Consider the following 19,185-nt stretch of genomic DNA (forward strand, 5'->3'; position numbering starts at 1 on the left):
ATAATCCATTTTGGCATGAGCTACTCCCACATAGTGGTTTAGGCCCATTTGTACACACTTCTGGATTCAAGAACCTGTCATGAACGTTGTCCCCTTTCTAGACACCATTTCACATAGGCTATACTTACTAAGATGAGAAATGTCATAAGTGTGAAGACAGTTTAACAAGTGTTAATAAAAGCCGCCCTTAACCTTAAGGGACCTGAACTAGGCACCAATAAGGAGTTTAGACCTATATTAACAAAAGAAACTTCACCTATCCCGTTATGATTCACAAACCCTTACCAAATTCAACTTTTTTTTTTTTTAAAAACTATGAAAATAAAGGTAAAAAACAATTGAAAACTGATAGGAAATTAACAAAAAAGCAAGGAGCTAGCAATGACACGTTTGGCTAACCTCTAGAAGACCATGGGGGAGGCCATCTATGCTTCATTCCAAGCTCCGATGTATCAAAATTTGTAGGGTAAAAATCCCTCCTGTGAGAGCTTGTAGGAAAAGAACAAAGATACTTCTCATCAAAAACTTGGAAAAAATTTGGCTCGTAGGAGGAGTAATCTTGCCCCCCAAGTATCTTTGTTGGTTGGCGAAACATGATCTTCAATTGTAATTTGGGAGATGACGGTGTCCCAAGATCGGCTTTGTCGCCAACAGTCACCAACTTCTCTTGATCAAAGGGATGATCATGGGTCATATCTTGCCCCCCCATGCATCTGATCAGTAGCCACATATTTGGCTTGATCAGTGCAGAAATCAGATATTTGTTCAGAGACAATTGTATTGTCAAAAGAACAATCTTGTTGATGACCTTTTCCATGCACAGCCTCTGTGTAAGGCTGTGACTCACCAGTGAGACACTTAGTTTGATTGCCACCTATAGGCAAGTTAGTCTCAGAAACGACCTCTTCGCGAGCAGGTTTTTGACGTTCCAATTCGCCTTGCTGCGAATTAGCCAAGCTGGAACCTTCCTCGCGTAAGGTTGTGAACTCAGATGTGATGTTCGCGGCATGTTGAGTGGTCTGTTTGTCGCTGCTCAAGAAAGGCTTATGGAATTGTTCTCCAGCTTCTCGAGCGTTCTGCTCAATTTGTAGGTCCCAATCCCGAAACCTCTGTTTTGTTTTTGAGATCAAACTGGCCATGTCCCTAGCTCGCTTTTCTTTATGCCTCTCGATGTTGGCCATGATGATCGCGAGCTGTTCCTCAATGCTTGCCCCCTCTGGGATGGGAATAGGCATAAACTCATCATTAATGGCAGTATTGCCAGTGGTGGCAACATTGACCATCTATTCAATTTAGGAATTTCTTTTGGTAAAGATTTTCCCCTGGCATCTCAATGATGGCGAACAAATGCAAAAAGACTCTAGTATAGTCCCACTGGGCGTGCCAAAATGTTTGTTTTGAAGCCCGGTGGTTGAATGTCTTCAAGGAAAAAATTATAACCTTGTCTCACCGGGTGTGCCAAAATGTTTGGCTCCAGTTTTGTTGCAGCTAGTCAACAGTCTCTTTTCTTGCACGGGCGTGCCAACACCGTTCGGGTGCGGTCGTCGGGGGTGTCCCTTGACCTAACTTCTTTCAAGCGATTGCAGACGAGGAGAGCACCAACCTCGTCGCGGGATTCTTTGTGCCTCGTGGTGAGGACTTTTGCTGAGCTTCTTCTTGTTCACACAATCGATACTCAATATTGCAGATTGAGCAGAGCGAAATCACCGGGAAGTATTGAGATCTTGCTAAAGCGTGACTTTAGCTTGGGTGGGTTGCTAGGGCGTTACCCTTGCTTGGCTGATTCCGTAACCGTTGTGGTCGCGGCACTATCGTCGGCTCCCGAGGAGACTAGGACCGAAGTACGTTGACAGAGGGTTTGGTGGCACTGAAAGTCGGCTTCTGAGAAGACTAGGACTAGGAGTGTGATCACCGCTAAGAGAAAGAAAAGGAGAGGAGTTGCTCTTAGAGAGGTTTGCTCTAGAAAGAACTTAGATCATCTTAGAGATGTTGTTGTTGTGAATGTGTGTCTTAGAATGAGAGGAGAAGGTGTTTATATAGGGAAGAAAAAGAAGAGTGAAATGATGAGTGGAAGAAAAATAATGAAAGTGGAGTATGAAAGTGATTTGTAAAATATGGAAAAGATAGAGAAATGATGAAATGAAAGCAAAGCATGAAGGTGCAGAAACATGGAAGTGGTGATGATCTATTAAAGAGATTGTAGAAGAAAAATATATCCAAGGAAAAAGAGAAAAGCATCTAGCTTTCTTCATGTGGGTAGGAAACATGAACATGTGAATATTGAGCTGGTTTTAGGTCAGTTTCTGCCCCTTTATTCCTTCAATTATTTCTCCAATAAGACTTCAGTATAAGCCTTCGACTTATTCATATGAAATTATCCACCATGAGTGTAGATTACTGTGGTAAAATTTCAGAATTTATTTCCATGTGTTTGGGCCGGAAATGCTGCTGGACCTCTTACAGGTCCAGTTTTCCAGTTTTGCTTCTGTAGAAAATTGGGCTGATTGTTTGAAGGCTTTCCACTTAAAACTAACTCTGGCACTCTTCATAAGAAATGATCCTTGGGATGTCTAATATTAATCTGGAAAGTTTCAGCTTATTTTGATTTCATTTGGTTAGTCTGCCGCCCCTCCTTCCTTGTTTAGCTCGGTTTCTCCTAGCCGAAGTAGGAAAATGTGCTAAAGTTGACTTTTCATGCTTCCATAGTAGGCTTTATTTAGCCTCTAAATATATATTTCGAACTTGTCAACAATATATAGCTTGAGCCACTGACATTGGCTCAATTTCTCCAAGACGTGCCTTGTCAGGCCAAAATACTCATTTTGGGTCCAAACACCCACGACCAGGTTGGTGCTCTCCTCGTCCACAATTGCTTGAAAGAAGTCAGGTCAAGGGACACCCCCGACGACCGCACCTGAACGGTGCTGGCACGCCCGCGCAGAAAAGAGACTGTTGACCAGCTGCAACAAAACTGGAGCCAAACAGTTGGATCTAAAGGGAAATGGAAAGTATTGGCCAAACAGTGGCTTACCTCTCGAGCTGTCGGGTCGATATCTGGTACGTGGTCACCAAGAGGAAGAGGCCCCGCCTCATTCACCTCTTGAACCTCTAGTGCCGCGAGAATCTCTGTCGTCATCAGTTCCTCATAAGACGCAGAAGTCTCAGAGTGGCTTTCCACGCTTTCATCCTCCGAGGAGTCGTCATTAGAGATCGTTATTAGAATGGTAGGACCTTGCAGATGCTCTGTAGTGGGAGATGGGAGAGGTGCCACAGGGTTAGTTGATGCTTGAACTAGCGAGATAATTGGCTCTTCTGCAATGGCTGAGGGTCCAGCCTCGCTCAGGCGAGAGAGATCAGTGGTCATTTGACGGACCTGTCAAAAGATACATAGTGAAAATCCTGCCCATATTTCAAAATTTAAACAGGATAAGACGGGGTCGGAGTTTACCAGTCGCATTCCCAGAGGTTCATCATCTTCAAAATTCTCTTCGACGAATTGAGCTCGATCGCGTTTGCAAGCAAATACAACAGTAGCCTGTACGAGAAAAGAGTCATAACTCAAAAGGGGAGGGCGAAGCACCAAATACACAAGTTTGGGATCGTTCTTAACCAAATTACCTCAGCAGGATCTTCATCATGCGAAGACTCTCCCTTAGAAGTCTCCTCTGCTATTGCCTTTTGTTTCCCGGCCTGAACAGAGGCTGTCCTGCTCTGAGTAGTTTGCTGCAAAACACACTCAGGAATAAGAGTGGGAAAATCAACACAAGGAAATGGAATGGTGAAGAAAGACAAAAACTTACTATTGCCCTAGGCTCGTGGATTTGTATCCCTGGTGTTTGGACCTAAAATGAACATTTTGGCCTGACAAGGCACGTCTTGGAGAAATTGAGCCAATATCAGTGGCTCAAGATATATATTGTCAACAAATTCGAAATATATATTTAGAGGCTAAATAAAGCCTACTATGGAAGCATGAAAAGTCAACTTTAGCACATTTTCCTACTTCGGCTAGGAGAAACCGAGCTAAACAAGGAAGGAGGGGAGGCAGACTAACCAAATGAAATCGAAATGAGTTGAAACTTTCCAGATTAATACTAGACATCCCAAGGATCATTTCTTATGAAGAGTGCTAGAGTTAAATTTAAGTGGAATGCCTTCAAACAATCAGCCCAATTTTCTACAGAAGCAAAACTGGAAAACTAGACCTGTAAGAGGTCCAGCAGCATTTCCGGCCCAACCACATGGAAATAAATTCTGAAATTTTACCACAGTAATCTACACTCATGGTGTATAATTTCATATGAAGAAGTCGAAGGCTTATACTGAAGTCTTGTTGGAGAAATAATTGAAGGAATAAAGGGGAAGAAACTGACCTAAAACCAGCTCAATATTCACATGTTCATGTTTCCTACCCACATGAAGAAAGCTAGATGCTTTTCTCTTTTTCCTTGGATATATTTTTCTTCTACAATCTCTTTAATAGATCATCATCACTTCCATGTTTTTGCACCTTCATGCTTTGCTTTCATTTCATCATTTCTCTATCTTTTCCATATTTTACAAATCACTTTCATACTCTACTTTCATTATTTTTCTTCCACTCATCATTTCACTCTTCTTTTTCTTCCCTATATAAACACCTTCTCCTCTCATTCTAAAAGACACATTCACAACATCAAAACATCTTTAAGATGATCTAAGTTCTCTCTAGAGCAAACCTCTCTAAGAGCAACTCCTCTCCTTCTCTTTCTCTTAGCGGTGATCACACTCCTAGTCCTAGTATTCTCAGAAGCCGACTTTCAGTGCCACCAAACCCTCTGTCAAAGTACTTCGGTCCTAGTCTCCTCGGGAGCCGACTGTAGTGCCGCGACCACAACTGTTACGGAACCAACCAAGCAAGGGTAACACCCTAGTAACCCAGCCAAGCTAAAGTCACGCTTTAGCAAGTTCTCCTTATTTCCCAGTGGTTCTCGCTCTGCTCGATCTACAACATCGAGTATCGATTTGGTGATTTTCAAGAAGCTCAGCAAAAGTCCTCGCCACGAGGCACAAAGAATCCCATGACGAGGTTGGTGCTCTCCTCGTCCACAATCGCTTGAAAGAACTCAAGTCAAGGGACACCCCCGACGACCGCACCCGAACGGTGCTGGCACGCCCGCGCAGAAAAGAGACTGTTGACCAGCTGCAACAATTCTTGAGCCAAACATTTTGGCACGCCCAGTGGGACTACATCATAAGTTTTTCTCTTGAAGCACATTCAACCACCGGGCATCAAAACAAACATTTTGGCACGCCCAGTGGGACAAGGTTAGAATTTTTTTTTCTTGAAGACATTCAACCACCGGGCTTCAAAACTGGAGCCAAACATTTTGGCACGCCCAGTGGGACTACATCATAAGTTTTTATCTTGAAGCACATTCAACCACCGGGCTTCAAAACAAACATTTTGGCACGCCCAGTGGGACTACACTAGAGTCTTTTTGCATTTGTTCGCCATCATTGAGATGCCCGGTGGAAAATCTTTACCAAAAGAAATTCCTAAAGTGAATGATGGTCAATGTTGCCACCACTGGCGATACTACCATTAATGATGAGTTTATGCCTATTCCCATCCAGAGGGGGCAAGCATTAACGAACAGCTCGCGATCATCATGGCCAACATCGAGAGGCATAAAGAAAAGCGAGCCAGGGACATGGCCAGTTTGATCTAAAAAACAAAGCCGAGGTTTCGCGATTGGGACCTACAAATTGAGCAGAACGCTCGAGAAGAGGTCATTTCTAAGACTGACTTGCCTATAGGTGGCAATCAACCTAATGGCCTCACTGGTGAATCACAGCCTTACATAGAGGCTACTTATGGAGAAGGTCATCAACAAGATTGTTCTTCTGACAATACAATTGTCTCTGAACAAATATCTGATTTCTCCACTGATCAAGCCAAATATGTGGCTACTGATCAGATGCATGGGGGGCAAGATATGACCCATGATCATCCCTTTGATCAAGAGAAGTTGGCGACAGTTGGCGGTAAAGCCGATCTTGGGACACCGTCATCTCCAAAATTGCAATTGAAGATCATGCCTCGTCAACCGACAAAGATATTTGGGGGGCAAGAATACCCCTCTCACGAGCCAAATTCCTCCAAATTCTTCAACGAGAAATATTTTTGTTTCTTTCCTACAAGCTCTCACAAGGGGGTTTTCATGCTATAAATTTGTACGCATCGGAGCTTGGAGTGAAGCATAGATGGCCTCCCCCGTGATCTTCTAGAAGTTAGCCAAACAAGGTGCTGCTAGCTTCTTTCTTTCTTTGCTTTTAATTTTCTGTCAATTTTCAGTTTTCATTTTTATTTTCGTCATTTGTGAATCATAACGGAATAGGTGAAGTCTCTTTTGTTACTATTGGCCTAAACTCCTTATTGGTGCCTAGTTCAGGTCCCTTAAGGTTAAGGGAGGTTTTTGTTAACACTTGTTGAACTGTCTTCACACTTATGACCTTTCTCATCTTAGTAAGTATAGCCTATGTGAAATGGTGTCTAGAAATGGGACAACGTTCATGACAGGTTCTTGAATCCAGAAGTGCGTGCAAATGGGCCTAAACCACTATATGGGAGTAGCTCATGCCAAAATGGATTCTGCCTCTCTTGTTTGCCCTCCCCCATCTGGCCATTTCAGTAAGGTTGCCCAAAGGATTTGAAAGAAAATTTGTGTCTAGACGACTATACTTGGGCCGCATGTCTAAACCTTGATTCACAATGTCTTATTAAAAAAAAATACAAAAATACAAAAAGAGTTTCAAATTTGTGCGTCGCGGAGGATGCAAAAAATTGTGTTCTTGCCTAATAGTGGCTGGAACTTGCTAATATACTTAAGAGGCCATTGGTATTGGTCTGGGCACATATACAAGAGGCATTTAATATGCCTAGTATGGTATTAGCAGTGGAGGAGGTCAAATCAATATTTTTGCCAATAATTGTGGCGAAAGCTGGGTTACGAATTGTTGGCAGCGAAGTGGTTTTAATTACATGGCCTCGCAAAGGATGGTTCGCGAAGGAAGACTAGCGATTAATATATGTATGCTCATTATATATAATTAAGAGGGAGAGAGTCCACTGTTCAAGTAATTTTAGTCAAGCCAATACAAGTGGCTTTGGAGCAACGACATTATAAGAGTAGTGCTGATTCAAGACCTCTTCAGTCAAGACGAAGACCCTTTGACTTCGAGGTCTGGGGGGCAATGTTTGGACCCAAAATGAACATTTTGGCCTGACAAGGCACTTCTTGGAGAAATTGAGCCAATATCAGTGGCTCAAGATATATATTGTCAACAAGTTCGAAAAATATATTTAGAGGCTAAATAAAGCCTACTATGGAAGCATGAAAAGTCAACTTTAGCACATTTTCCTACTTCGGCTAGGAGAAACCGAGCTAAACAAGGAAGGAGGGGCGGCAGACTAACCAAATGAAATCGAAATGAGCTAAAACTTTCCAAATTAATACTAGACATATCAAGGATCATTTCTTATGAAGAGTGCCAGAGTTAAATTTAAGTGGAAAGCCTTCAAACAATCAGCCCAATTTTCTACAGAAGCAAAACTGGAAAACTGGACCTGTAAGAGGTCCAGCAGCATTTTCGGCCCAACCACATGGAAATAAATTCTGAAATTTTACCACAGTAATCTACACTCATGGTGGATAATTTCATATGAAGAAGTCGAAGGCTTATACTGAAGTCTTGTTGGAGAAATAATTGAAGGAATAAAGGGGAAGAAACTGACCTAAAACCAGCTCAATATTCACATGTTCATGTTTCCTACCCACATGAAGAAAGCTAGATGCTTTTCTCTTTTTCCTTGGATATATTTTTCTTCTACAATCTCTTTAATAGATCATCATCACTTCCATGTTTCTGCACCTTCATGCTTTGCTTTCATTTCATCATTTCTCTATCTTTTCCATATTTTACAAATCACTTTCATACTCCACTTTCATTATTTTTCTTTTACTCATCATTTCACTCTTCTTTTTCTTCCCTATATAAACACCTTCTCCTCTCATTCTAAAACACATATTCACAACATCAAAACATCTCTAAGATGATCTAAGTTCTCTCTAGAGCAACCTCTCTAAGAGCAACTCCTCTCCTTCTCTTTCTCTTAGCGGTGATCACACTCCTAGTCCTAGTCTTCTCAGAAGCCGACTTTCAGTGCCACCAAACCATCTGTCAACGTACTTCGGTCATAGTCTCCTCGGGAGCCGACGGTAGTGACACGACCACAACGGTTACCGAAACAAGCTAAGCAAGGGTAACGCCCTAGCAACCCAGCCAAGCTAAAGTCACACTTTAGCAAGTTCTCCTCACTTCCCGGTGGTTCTCGCTCTGCTCGATCTACAACATCGAGTATCGATTTTGTGATTTTCAAGAAGCTCAACAAAAGTCCTCCCCACGAGGCACAAAGAATCCCACGACGAGGTTTGTGCTCTCCTCGTCCACAATCGCTTGAAAGAAGTAAGGTCAAGGGACACCCCCGACGACCGCACCCGAACGGTGCTGGCACGCCCGCGCAGAAAAGAGACTGTTGACCAGCTGCAACAAAACTTGAGCCAAACACCTGGACGCAATGAGCGAGAAGGTAGAATAGGTCGCGGGGGTTGTTCTGCAGGTTTGGAGAACCGCTCAAGAATCTCGCGGTCCTCCGGACCAGGGCTACTCATGCCACGAAAGATCAGGACGAAGAGTTCGTCATGTGGCAGGTCCCAACAGTTCACTGACACTTCTTTCCACCAATCAGCATAGTCATCATCGACATCGTTGAGGGGGTATAGCGCTCTGACCCAAGGGGGAATCACTATCAAAGTAAACTGACTCTGAAAGGGGGCAGACCCAGGTGGGGCTAATCTCCGCCAAGAAGTGTAGTAATTGGCAGAATCAACCAGAGGCCAGAGTACCAACTGGGCCAACCCAAATTGGCGAGCAAAGTGGTTAGGGGCGTAGAGCTCGTAACTTACGCGATCAGTGGCAAGAAGAATATCCAAGCAAGAGATGGCGCAACGAAAGGCCAGGAGGGCTCTTTCACTATGATCCCGTCCACTGGGCAGAAAGCCATCATCAAGGGAAGGAGGGAAACGCCTAGAAAGGACTATTTTTGGGTCCGGCATCTCTCCCAGCAAGTACAAATAAATAAAACACTCGGAGTAGGGTGGAGCTCGATACCTTACATTGCGGCAAAGCCAGTTCCCCAAAAGGGAGTCAACTGGAGGTTCCTTTGGAATATCACCGCGACGGAAGAGAGTGAAATAAATCTGCAGCCAAAAGGCAAGGATCCAGAAGGGACCACTAATGTCGGTATCAAATGGGCGCATTACGGCTCTATAAAGGGAGCGATATAACGCACCCAGTGCAGGTTGCCCAAGGCCAACGCAAATACCATTGTAGAGAGCAGTGGCCAGAGAATTCCAGGGCCCAGTAGGTTTGTTGGAAGAAGTGCAAAAGATAAATTTGCAAAGCCAAAATTCCAGGAATACGATACCTCCTGTATGGTCTCGCTGGGTGCAATAATAGTCGCGCCAGAATGGGTAGGATTTGCTGTAATGCCCTCGACCAGCCATATCCATTCTCAAAGGAAATTGAATGCCATCAAATTGACCATGCACATAGGGGTCAAAATCAATAGGCAACCCCGTGATGGTAAGAACATCCAGCAAAGTTATGCTCATTTGCCCAAACCAGAAATCGAATGTATTGTTGGAGGTGTTCCAGAAGCAAAGAGCAGCGGCTAGCGGTGCAGGGCTAGTATTATAGGGCAGACAGAAGCATAGATCGATGGTTTGGGTGATACCTACCGCGTCCCATCGGGCCAAATCTCTCACCCGGACCTCCTGATACCAAACCTTTTCCTCGGGAGTGACAGTAGGCCAGAAGCCCACTTTCCTTCTTGGTCCCCAACTGCTAAAATCACCAGGCACTTGCTGAAGAGCCGCTATGGGACGGCGGATGGGAAGCCCATAATAGGCCATAACATCATCTGGCAAACGATCGCGAGGTGTGGGACCCAGACTCGCTTGACTATCACCGCCACCAAAGCCCATCAGTCGGCTTCTCTCCTCTCCGGTCTGACGTCTACATCGAATACTCATGTTAGTCCGCCAGTTGAATGCGGCTTTCTCAGTGATTTCATCTGCCTGATCGATAACGAATGGTTTCTTGGATGCCATTTCTAGGTCGCAAGGATTACTTCTCCATTACACCTCGATTTATAGCTCAGATATTTTGGAGATTAATTATTAGTTGGGCCAGTGAGTGGCCCTGGTTGATAATTAATGAGTCATTATTTCATCTTGAGAATCGCATCTAAGGCGACAGTGAAGATACTTCTCCATTACACCTCGATTTATAGCTCAGATATTTTGGAGATTAATTTATTTGTTGGGCCAGTGAGTGGCCCTGGTTGATAATTAATGAGTCATTATTTCATCTTGAGAATCGCAGTGAAGATATTCCACCTTTTCTTACCACGGCAGGGCCAGCATAGCGGCCTGATGTTTTTTAATTAAAACATGATTAAAACCGATGCGGTTTTAGATGCTAAAGTTGCAGCAAGTATGGTGGTTTCACTTGGTCACATGTCATGATGTCGATAGCCATGATCCAATCATCCTCTTCGGCATAAGACTCGCGAAGGATTAAATGATAGCAAACAGTTTGCTATTTTGCATCTTATGTCGCCAAGTACTATATGCTTTGATCAAGCCAGGAAAGCAGCTACAACCCCTACATTTGAGAAAATCAACAGAGAACCAGCGAACAAGGCAGATACTTGTTGCTATACACATGGCGAAGCAACCACCAAGGAAGAGAAGGATCCTCATTCGCGATCAAAAGCAGTCTCCTTCGCATGAGGGGCACGCTAAAGTTCTGATCTCTTACAACCTGCCCAAGTTCACCAATTCACTACATACCAGACATCAGATACATAGGGGCAATAAAGTTGGCAAAGGAAGCGTCAGTTCATGACAAAGGCAATTCAGTAGTGGCATTCAAGCTTTATGGCTTATTTAGAGACCTATATGAAATCAGTCAAGCAATTTCGAGCCAATAAAAGTGGCTTTGGAACAATGACTTTGAAGCAACAACATTATAAGAGTGGTACTGATTCAAGACCTCTTCAGTCAAGACGAAGACCTTTGACTTCGAGGTCTAGGGGGCAATGTTTGGACCCAAAATGAACATTTTGGCCTGACAAGGCACGTCTTGGAGAAATTGAGCCAATATCAGTGGCTCAAGATATAAATTGTCGACAAGCTCGAAATATATATTTAAAGGCTAAATAAAGCCTACTATGGAAGCATGGAAGCATGAAAAGTCAACTTTATCACATTTTCCTACTTCGGCTAGGAGAAACCGAGCTAAACAAGGAAGGAGGGGAGGCAGACTAACCAAATGAAATCTAAATGAGCTAAAACTTTCCAGATTAATACTAGACATCTCAAGAATCATTTCTTATGAAGAGTGCCAGAGCTAGTTTTGAGTGGAAGGCCTTCAAACAATCAGTCCAAATTTCTACAGAAGCAAAACTGGAAAACTGGACCTGTAAGAGGTCCAGCAGCATTTCCGGCCCAACCACATGGAAATAAATTCTGAAATTTTACCACAGTAATCTACACTCATGGTGGATAATTCCATATGAAGAAGTCGAAGGCTCATTATGAAGTCTTGTTGGAGAAATAATTGAAGGAATAAAGGGTCAGAAACTGACCTAAAACCAGCTCAATATTCACATGTTCATGTTTCCTACCCACATGAAGAAAGCTAGATGCTTTTCTCTTTTTCCTTGGATATATTTTTCTTCTACAATCTCTTTATTAGATCATTATCACTTCCATGTTTCTGCACCTTCATGCTTTGCTTTCATTTCATCATTTCTCTATCTTTTCCATATTTTACAAATCACTTTCATACTCCACTTTCATTATTTTTCTTCCACTCATCATTTCACTCTTCTTTTTCTTCCCTATATAAACACCTTCTCCTCTCATTCTCAAACACACATTCACAACAACAACATCTCTAAGATGATCTAAGTTCTCTCTAGAGCAAACCTCTCTAAGAGCAACTCCTCTCCTTCTCTTTCTCTTAGCGGTGATCACACTCCTAGTCATAGTATTCTCAGAAGCCGACTTTCAGTGCCACCAAACCCTCTGTCAAAGTGCTTCGATCCTAGTCTCCTTGGGAGCCGATTGTAGTACCACGACCAAACACCAACACCAAGACACATTCACATTCAACAACAACATCTCTAAGATGATCTAAGTTCTCTCTAGAGCAAACCTCTCTAAGAGCAACTCCTCTCCTTTTCTTTCTCTTACAGGTGATCACACTCCTAGTCCTAGTCTTCTCATAAGTCGACTTTCAGTGCCACCAAACCCTCTGTCAACGTACTTCGGTCCTAGTCTCCTCGGGAGCCGACGGTAGTGCCGCGACCACAACGGTTACAGAACCAGCCAAGCAAGGGTAACGCCCTAGCAACCCAGCCAAGCTAAAGTCACACTTTAGCAAAATCTCAACACTTCCCGGTGATTTCGCTCTGCTCAATCTACAATATTGAGTATCGATTGTGTGAACAAGAAGAAACTACAGCAAAGTACTTACCACAAGGCACAAAGAATCCCGCGACGAGGTTGGTGCTCTCCTTGTCTACAATCGCTTGAAAGAAGTCAGGTCAAGGGACACCCCCGACGACCGCACCCGAACGGTGCTGGCACGCCCGCTCAGAAAATAGACTGTTGACCAGCTGCAACAAAACTGGAGCCAAACACTAGTGAAGAGCATATGGATGCAGTCTTTCGTATTTTGAGGTACTTGAAGAGGGCGCCAGGTAAAGGGTTACTGTTTCAGAAAAAAGATGAATTGGAAGTTGTTGGGTACACAGATGCAGATTGGGCTGGTGATAAAACGGACAGACGTTCTACATCTGGGTGCTTCACTTTTGTTGGAGGGAACCTTGTCACTTGGCGTAGCAAAAAGCAAAAAGTCGTTGCCAGATCAAGTGCAGAAGTTGAGTTCCGAGGTATGGCACATGGAGTATGTGAAATATTGTGGATTCGTAATGTCTTGAAGGACCTGGGTTACAAGCTTAAAAAGCCGATGGATTTGCATTGTGATAATACAGCTGCCATTGAGATTGCACATAATCCAGTTCAGCATGATAGAACAAAGCATGTGGAGGTTGACCGTCATTTTATTAAAGAAAATCTTGATAGAAAGGTTATTCGCTTTCCATTTGTAAACTCAGAGGAGCAATTAGCTGATGTTCTTACTAAAGGAGTGTCCAGGAAGGTATTTGACAGCTCGGTTGACAAGTTGGGCATGATAGACATCTATGCACCAACTTGAGGGGGAGTGTAGAATCGCTGTAAATCTGTATGTAATTAGGATTTTATTTAATTAGAATATCCTGTAATTATGGAAAGATTGTTTCCTATTAGAGTTAGACTACTCCTTTGTATTTGTATATATATATCCCCATTGTGGGATGAATAGATTTATCGAATTAACCCTGAATTGAAGTATTCTTTTCTACTGAAACGTGGGAAACAAGCGGAGCTGGTGGTGTTTCCGAACGCCATTCATACTTTCTATGCTTATCCTGAGTTGGATGACTCTTCTATGTTTATTAACAGTCAGAGATTTCCTACAATTGCAATCAGTTAATGTTACTGAAACAAGATAATGACCTTAGTTGTTTTTCGATTTCTAATTCTGTACCAATTTGCTTGCCAGGATATATGAATGCCTGAATGGTAATAAAATAAAATACAAGAGACAAATCACAATTTGGGATTAACTAAATATTGCTGCTTCATGGTGCAAAGGATCAATCACACCGGTAGGCATAATTAACCAAATGAAGAATAAGAAGCATCAACATGCATGTGTTCATTCGAAGACAGAAGACATTTTCACAAAAAAAAAATTCTTTAATCATGTTTCTGGTCACTAGCTCCTGCACCGTCAAGCTCGAGTCGTTTAAATCTTTTTGGATGAGGTTCTTCTTCCTCTTCCTGACTTGCACCAGTTGCAGTTCTACTAGATGTTGCATCATCATCATCATAGTGTTGAAGGCCTCGCTTGGTATTTCTCTGCTTTAATAATGTTTGCCAAAGCTCCTCTACATCTTCCTCATATACCATACGGACCCCACACTTCTTCACTTGCACGAGTTCCTCATTCATCATTTGTCCGTTCTCGAAGTCGTAGAATTGAAATGAGAATTGAAGCTGATGGTAGATATCCTGCCACTCATTATTATAGTGTCCACCATCACGGTTCACATAAAAGAACCAAATGTGATCCAACACAGGTTGACCCCACTGTCCCCCAATAGCTAGACCAATGTGACCCAAGGATATTCCATTGGCTATCAAAACGCAACCAATGGACCACTCCCGAGGCGGGAGTTGTTTGACGAGTCTAAAAACGGCACAGCCGGCAAATCCCCTCCACTTGTTAGTAAACCAACCCGGATGCAGCGCTACAGTTATCAAGGACCCCACACTTTGGTGATTGTACCACTCTGGTATTTCATCTCCAGGAGCAACAAAGTGAAATTCAGGGCAATGTACGGAATAATTCCTATATTGAAACTTCATGTAGCATGTTAGCAATGAAAGTTCTGTACTCTTACAGCTTTCATTCTCCACCATTTTGAAACAATTAACCCCCATAAATTTTCCCATTCGGTTGGACAATGTGTCTAATGAAATGCAGTTGCTGATGTTTACCCATGAACGAGTTGGAAGTTCCGGCAGTGTCTGAAGCTTGCAGCACGAATCCAAGTGAAGCCATTCAAGTCTAGAGAGCTGGCCGATGCTCTCAGGTAGTCTAACAAATTGATTTTGCTCAAATATAATTCTCTTAACAAGGACAAGCATCCAAAATCACTAGGGATTTTAGAAAGATTGCAATCACTTGCATACAATTTGGTTAATGAATGCAAACCAGACAAACTAGCCAAAGACAATCCTGCAGGAATGCGACTTCTTTTTCGCAATAACTGAAAAGGGTTGAGCATCATATTCCATGATTTAGGTGACTGTCCTTTACATCCAACAAGAGATAATTCTTTGAGGTTTTTCAAAAGACCAATAGAGGATGGCACTTCTCTTATGCCACTTCCACTCACATCAAACTTCTCCAAACAGGCAACAAGACCCAACTCATCTGGCAATTTATCAATCTTTGAGCAACCAGAAAGATTGAGATATTTGAGAGATTTTAAGCCACCTACACTGCCTGGAAGACACACAAGATGTTTGCAATCTCTCAAGGACATAGAAACAAGTCCTTCAAGCATGCCAATTGAGCAAGGTAGTTCTCGTATAGAAGTCTCACTCGCATCAACCTCTTCCAAATGCGCTATATGACCCAACTCCTCTGGCAATTTGTCAAGCTTTAAGCAACCAGAAAGATTGAGATATTTGAGAGATTTTAAGCCACCTACACTGCTTGGAAGACACACAAGATGTTTGCAATCTCTCAAGGACATAGAAACAAGTCCTTCAAGCATGCCAATTGAGCAAGGTAGTTCTTGTATAGAAGTTCCACTTGCATCAACCTCTTCCAAACACGCTAGACAGCCCAACTCCTCTGGCAAGTTGTTAAGCTTTGAGCAACCATAAATATTAACAATTTTGAGAGATTTTAGGCCTCCTACACTTATTGGAAGACACATGAGATCTTTGCAATCTTCCATTTCCAGCAGAAGAAGTCTTTCAAGCCTTCCAATAGAGGAAGGTAGTTCTCTTATGCTGGTGCCATTCACATGAAGCTCCTCCAAACTTTCTAAATGACCCATGTCATTCGGTAGTTTCTTAAGCTTTGAGCAACCAGAAAGATTAAGAAATTTGAGAGATTTTAAGCCACTTACACTACTTGCAAAATGCACTAGATTCTTGCAATCTTTCAAGTTCAGCACAGTAAGTTTTTCAAGCACTTCAATCCCTGGGTCAACCTCATACAATCGTGTACAACCTTCAAGAAACAGAAGCTCAAGATGTGGCATACCTTTAAAGTTTGGGGTGTTGATAAGATTCAAAGAGTTGCTGAGTTTAACGGTTTTCAAATTGTATAAACTCTGTCAAGTAAAAGCATAATAAAATTAGCTTTCATATTCAACAATTTCTTCTGTAAGTAATAAATTATTATGTAATTACTTGATACCTCTATTTCCAACGGAAAATGTTCAATGCAACTATGGCACATGTTAAGTTCGAGTAGCTTCTCAGGGTTGAAATCCGATGGGAGAGATTTCAAGGGATACCCGGTCCAATTAAGAATCCGCAAACTATTAGGAAGACATTCTAGCCCATTCGGTAGGTTCCCATTCTTAATGACAAGATATCTCAATCTGTTCATCATCGAAAAGGATTTAGCATTCACCCTCACCTTTACTCCAAGCTCAGTTGAGTCCAGAACAATGCCTTCCATTGCTTCTGTTCCCTATTAAACATCACCAATATAAAATATTAGGGCCAAGAAAATGAGAATATTAGACTACCTTTTCATTAGCAAATGTAACTAAAATTTTCTTATACCGAAATCTCTTACAGTATTGTTGGTCAAGACATGTTTGACGTCTTCAGCTTGCCATAACCTACTGCGCCTGCCTGGCTCATTAGTAGATTGCCGACGGACAATTTCCCGACCCATTTCTTGGATCAAATCGTGCATCCGTAGTCTTCCATGTGAAACAGTCAAGAAAGATCTTTCGGTAAGAACTTTTATTCCAATAATTGCAGAAACATCGCAACTGATCAGTATCTCTGTTACTCGGTCTTTTGTCTTTCCGCAAAAGAAGCATGAAATGTCTAGGAATATAGTCTTCTCTTCATCATCTAGACCATCATAACTTGTTTTGAGTACGTCAAAAATTTCCAAGTTACAGACTCTTCCTAGTTTTCTCAATGCACTGTTCCATTCATTCAGATCTCTTCCATGCAAAAACGAGCCCAGTACTTCAAGAGCTAAAGGGAGACCTTTGGCATAATTTATGAAAGATTTAGACAAATCAAGAAAATCTTCTTCAGGGTAACCTTTTTTGAATGCTTTCTGGCTGAAAAGCTGAAGAGAATCCTCATCATTAAATTCCTCAACCTTCAATATTCTCTCTACTCCATGTTCGATCAACAAACGCTCATTTCTAGTTGTGATGAGCACTCTACTCCCTGAACCAAACCACTCTTCACTTCCTACCAAATATTTCAAATGGCTTGAATGGTTCACATCATCAAGAATGAGAAGAGCTTTTTTGTGACCTAACAGTCTCCTTATTATGGTGGCTCCTTCATGAAGGTCTGATATGTCAGCCTTTTTTGTCCAAATCCCAGAGAGAAGTTGCTTTTGTAGATTAAGCAAACCACTTCTTTTGACGGAGTCTGTAACATCGGTAAGAAGGAAACTAAATTCAAATTCACAAGAGATTCTCTCATACACTGATCTTACCATATTTGTCTTGCCAATCCCGCCCATTCCCCATATACCAATGAAACGGACGTCATCCACCCCTACACCTAAAAGCAAATTGACTTGCTGCAATCTTGAATAAATTCCAACAAGATTTTCTGCAAAACTGAATGATGTATGTTGCAGTTTTTTCCATATAACTTCAGCAATATCTCTAACAAGCTTTGCTTCAAACCTACAATACAGAATAGACCAAAATCATCAGTTTATTGATATGAAGAATTAGTTTATGAAAATGTATCTGCATTGGACTCGATTTCTTTTATATTTTTGCAGTGACATTTAAAAAGCATCAGAAGCTCAATTGATCATCTGCCTATATTACTTCTGAATAACATAATGAAGAGCGCAAAAATTAATTGTTTGTAAATTAATGCAATGGAAAGAGACAAAACAAGAAAAGAGTAAATGTATACCATTCCTTTGAATTCCACCCAGAGAAAGTTGCCACTTCAGTTAAAGCAGATCTCCATCTTTGCACCTTCTCTTTATCGTCCTTAAACCGTTCTTCATGATCAATGAAAACTTCTTTAAATCTCCCTGTTTGCTTTCGTACATCAGAGGGATCAACGTCATAGAAAATTGGCAGCACCGTTTCTCTTGCTTTCATGCATTCAAGAATTCTTACAAGTTCATCCAAGCACCACGTTGACGATGCATAATTTTGTGAGAGAACAATGAGGGCAAATCTTGATTCTTCAATTGCAGCAAAAAGTGCTGGAGAAATAGCTTCCCCTTTGTGAAGTTGAGGATCATCCCTGAAAGTTATGATTCCTTGATAATCCAGTGCAGTGTATAAATGGTATGTAAAAGCCTTTCGAGTATCCTCTCCTCTAAAACTCAAAAAGACATCATATTTCCACCGAGGAGCTGAAGAGCTTTGTATGCTCATTTCCAATTGAACCTACTGTCCTACAGTCCTACTGCATAGTAAATAGAAATAATGATGGATTTCTTTGTAAATTCACTATATATGAACATTCATTCTACTAAACGAATCGAGTATGAAACGACAAACATTAGTTGCTTTACTTTTTCGTGGGAAACTAATTCTATCATCAGAAATTTTGAATAGAAATTCATCATCAATGGGCATTAAAGCCTCTTTTACATTAAAATATCAGCATAGCCAAAAAAAAAAAAATCTGAAACGAATAGTAGAAATGTAGCAATCCGACGTAAATAAGGAGAAAATGGAGCTTTAACCTGAGTTTGGGGTCAATTTGAAGTTGCCGTTCAGTCTTCAAATATGCGAATCAGATATATAGCAGCAGTACTTGGGTCAAATGAACAGAAAATACAACAAGATCTAGAAGCAAGCGAGGGCGAGACTGAGAGACTTCTTAAGATTTAGACATTTAGTGAGAGAAGACTGGCTGAAAAAATGGGTGAGGATGGAATATGGATACCATTGCTTGATTAATAATTTGTCCGAAAAAAAAAACAGGTATTTCCTATTCCGGGATCCAAACGGTGTTATATTTTAGTGGGGTTGCCTTAAAATAAGGGAAAGATTCCCTCATGTTCCTCGCTCTTCACGTTCGAGTTTTTTCTAATTTTTCACAAATGTCCACTAGCATTCGTTGTAGGCTTGCAGCATCCAAGAGTTATGTAGACTGTTGAGAATGTGAAAGCGTTGAACACATTAAAAAATTAAAACCTTCC

General features: G+C 41.8%; 1 protein-coding gene across 5 annotated transcripts in view; it reads right to left on the reverse strand.

Moving 5' to 3' along the window:
* Positions 1–14,740: 14,740 nt before the first annotated feature.
* The window catches only part of LOC112168850 (disease resistance protein RUN1), a 33,285-nt gene continuing 28,840 nt past the window's right edge, over positions 14,741–19,185 (reverse strand). For 2 of the 5 annotated variants that reach the window (XM_040508102.1, XM_040508103.1), the window contains one exon: positions 14,741–16,132. In XM_040508102.1, the coding sequence (XP_040364036.1) occupies positions 14,777–16,132 (1,356 nt within the window). In that variant the 3' untranslated portion in view covers positions 14,741–14,776. Of the gene's footprint in view, positions 16,133–16,218; positions 16,498–16,605; positions 17,696–17,936; positions 18,963–19,185 lie in introns of those variants that run through there. The other 3 variants (XM_040508101.1, XM_024305773.2, XM_024305774.2) reach the window with 3 other exon arrangements.

The sequence above is a fragment of the Rosa chinensis genome, chromosome 6 (assembly GCF_002994745.2).
Source record: "Rosa chinensis cultivar Old Blush chromosome 6, RchiOBHm-V2, whole genome shotgun sequence".
NCBI classification, from domain to species: Eukaryota; Viridiplantae; Streptophyta; class Magnoliopsida; order Rosales; family Rosaceae; genus Rosa; species Rosa chinensis.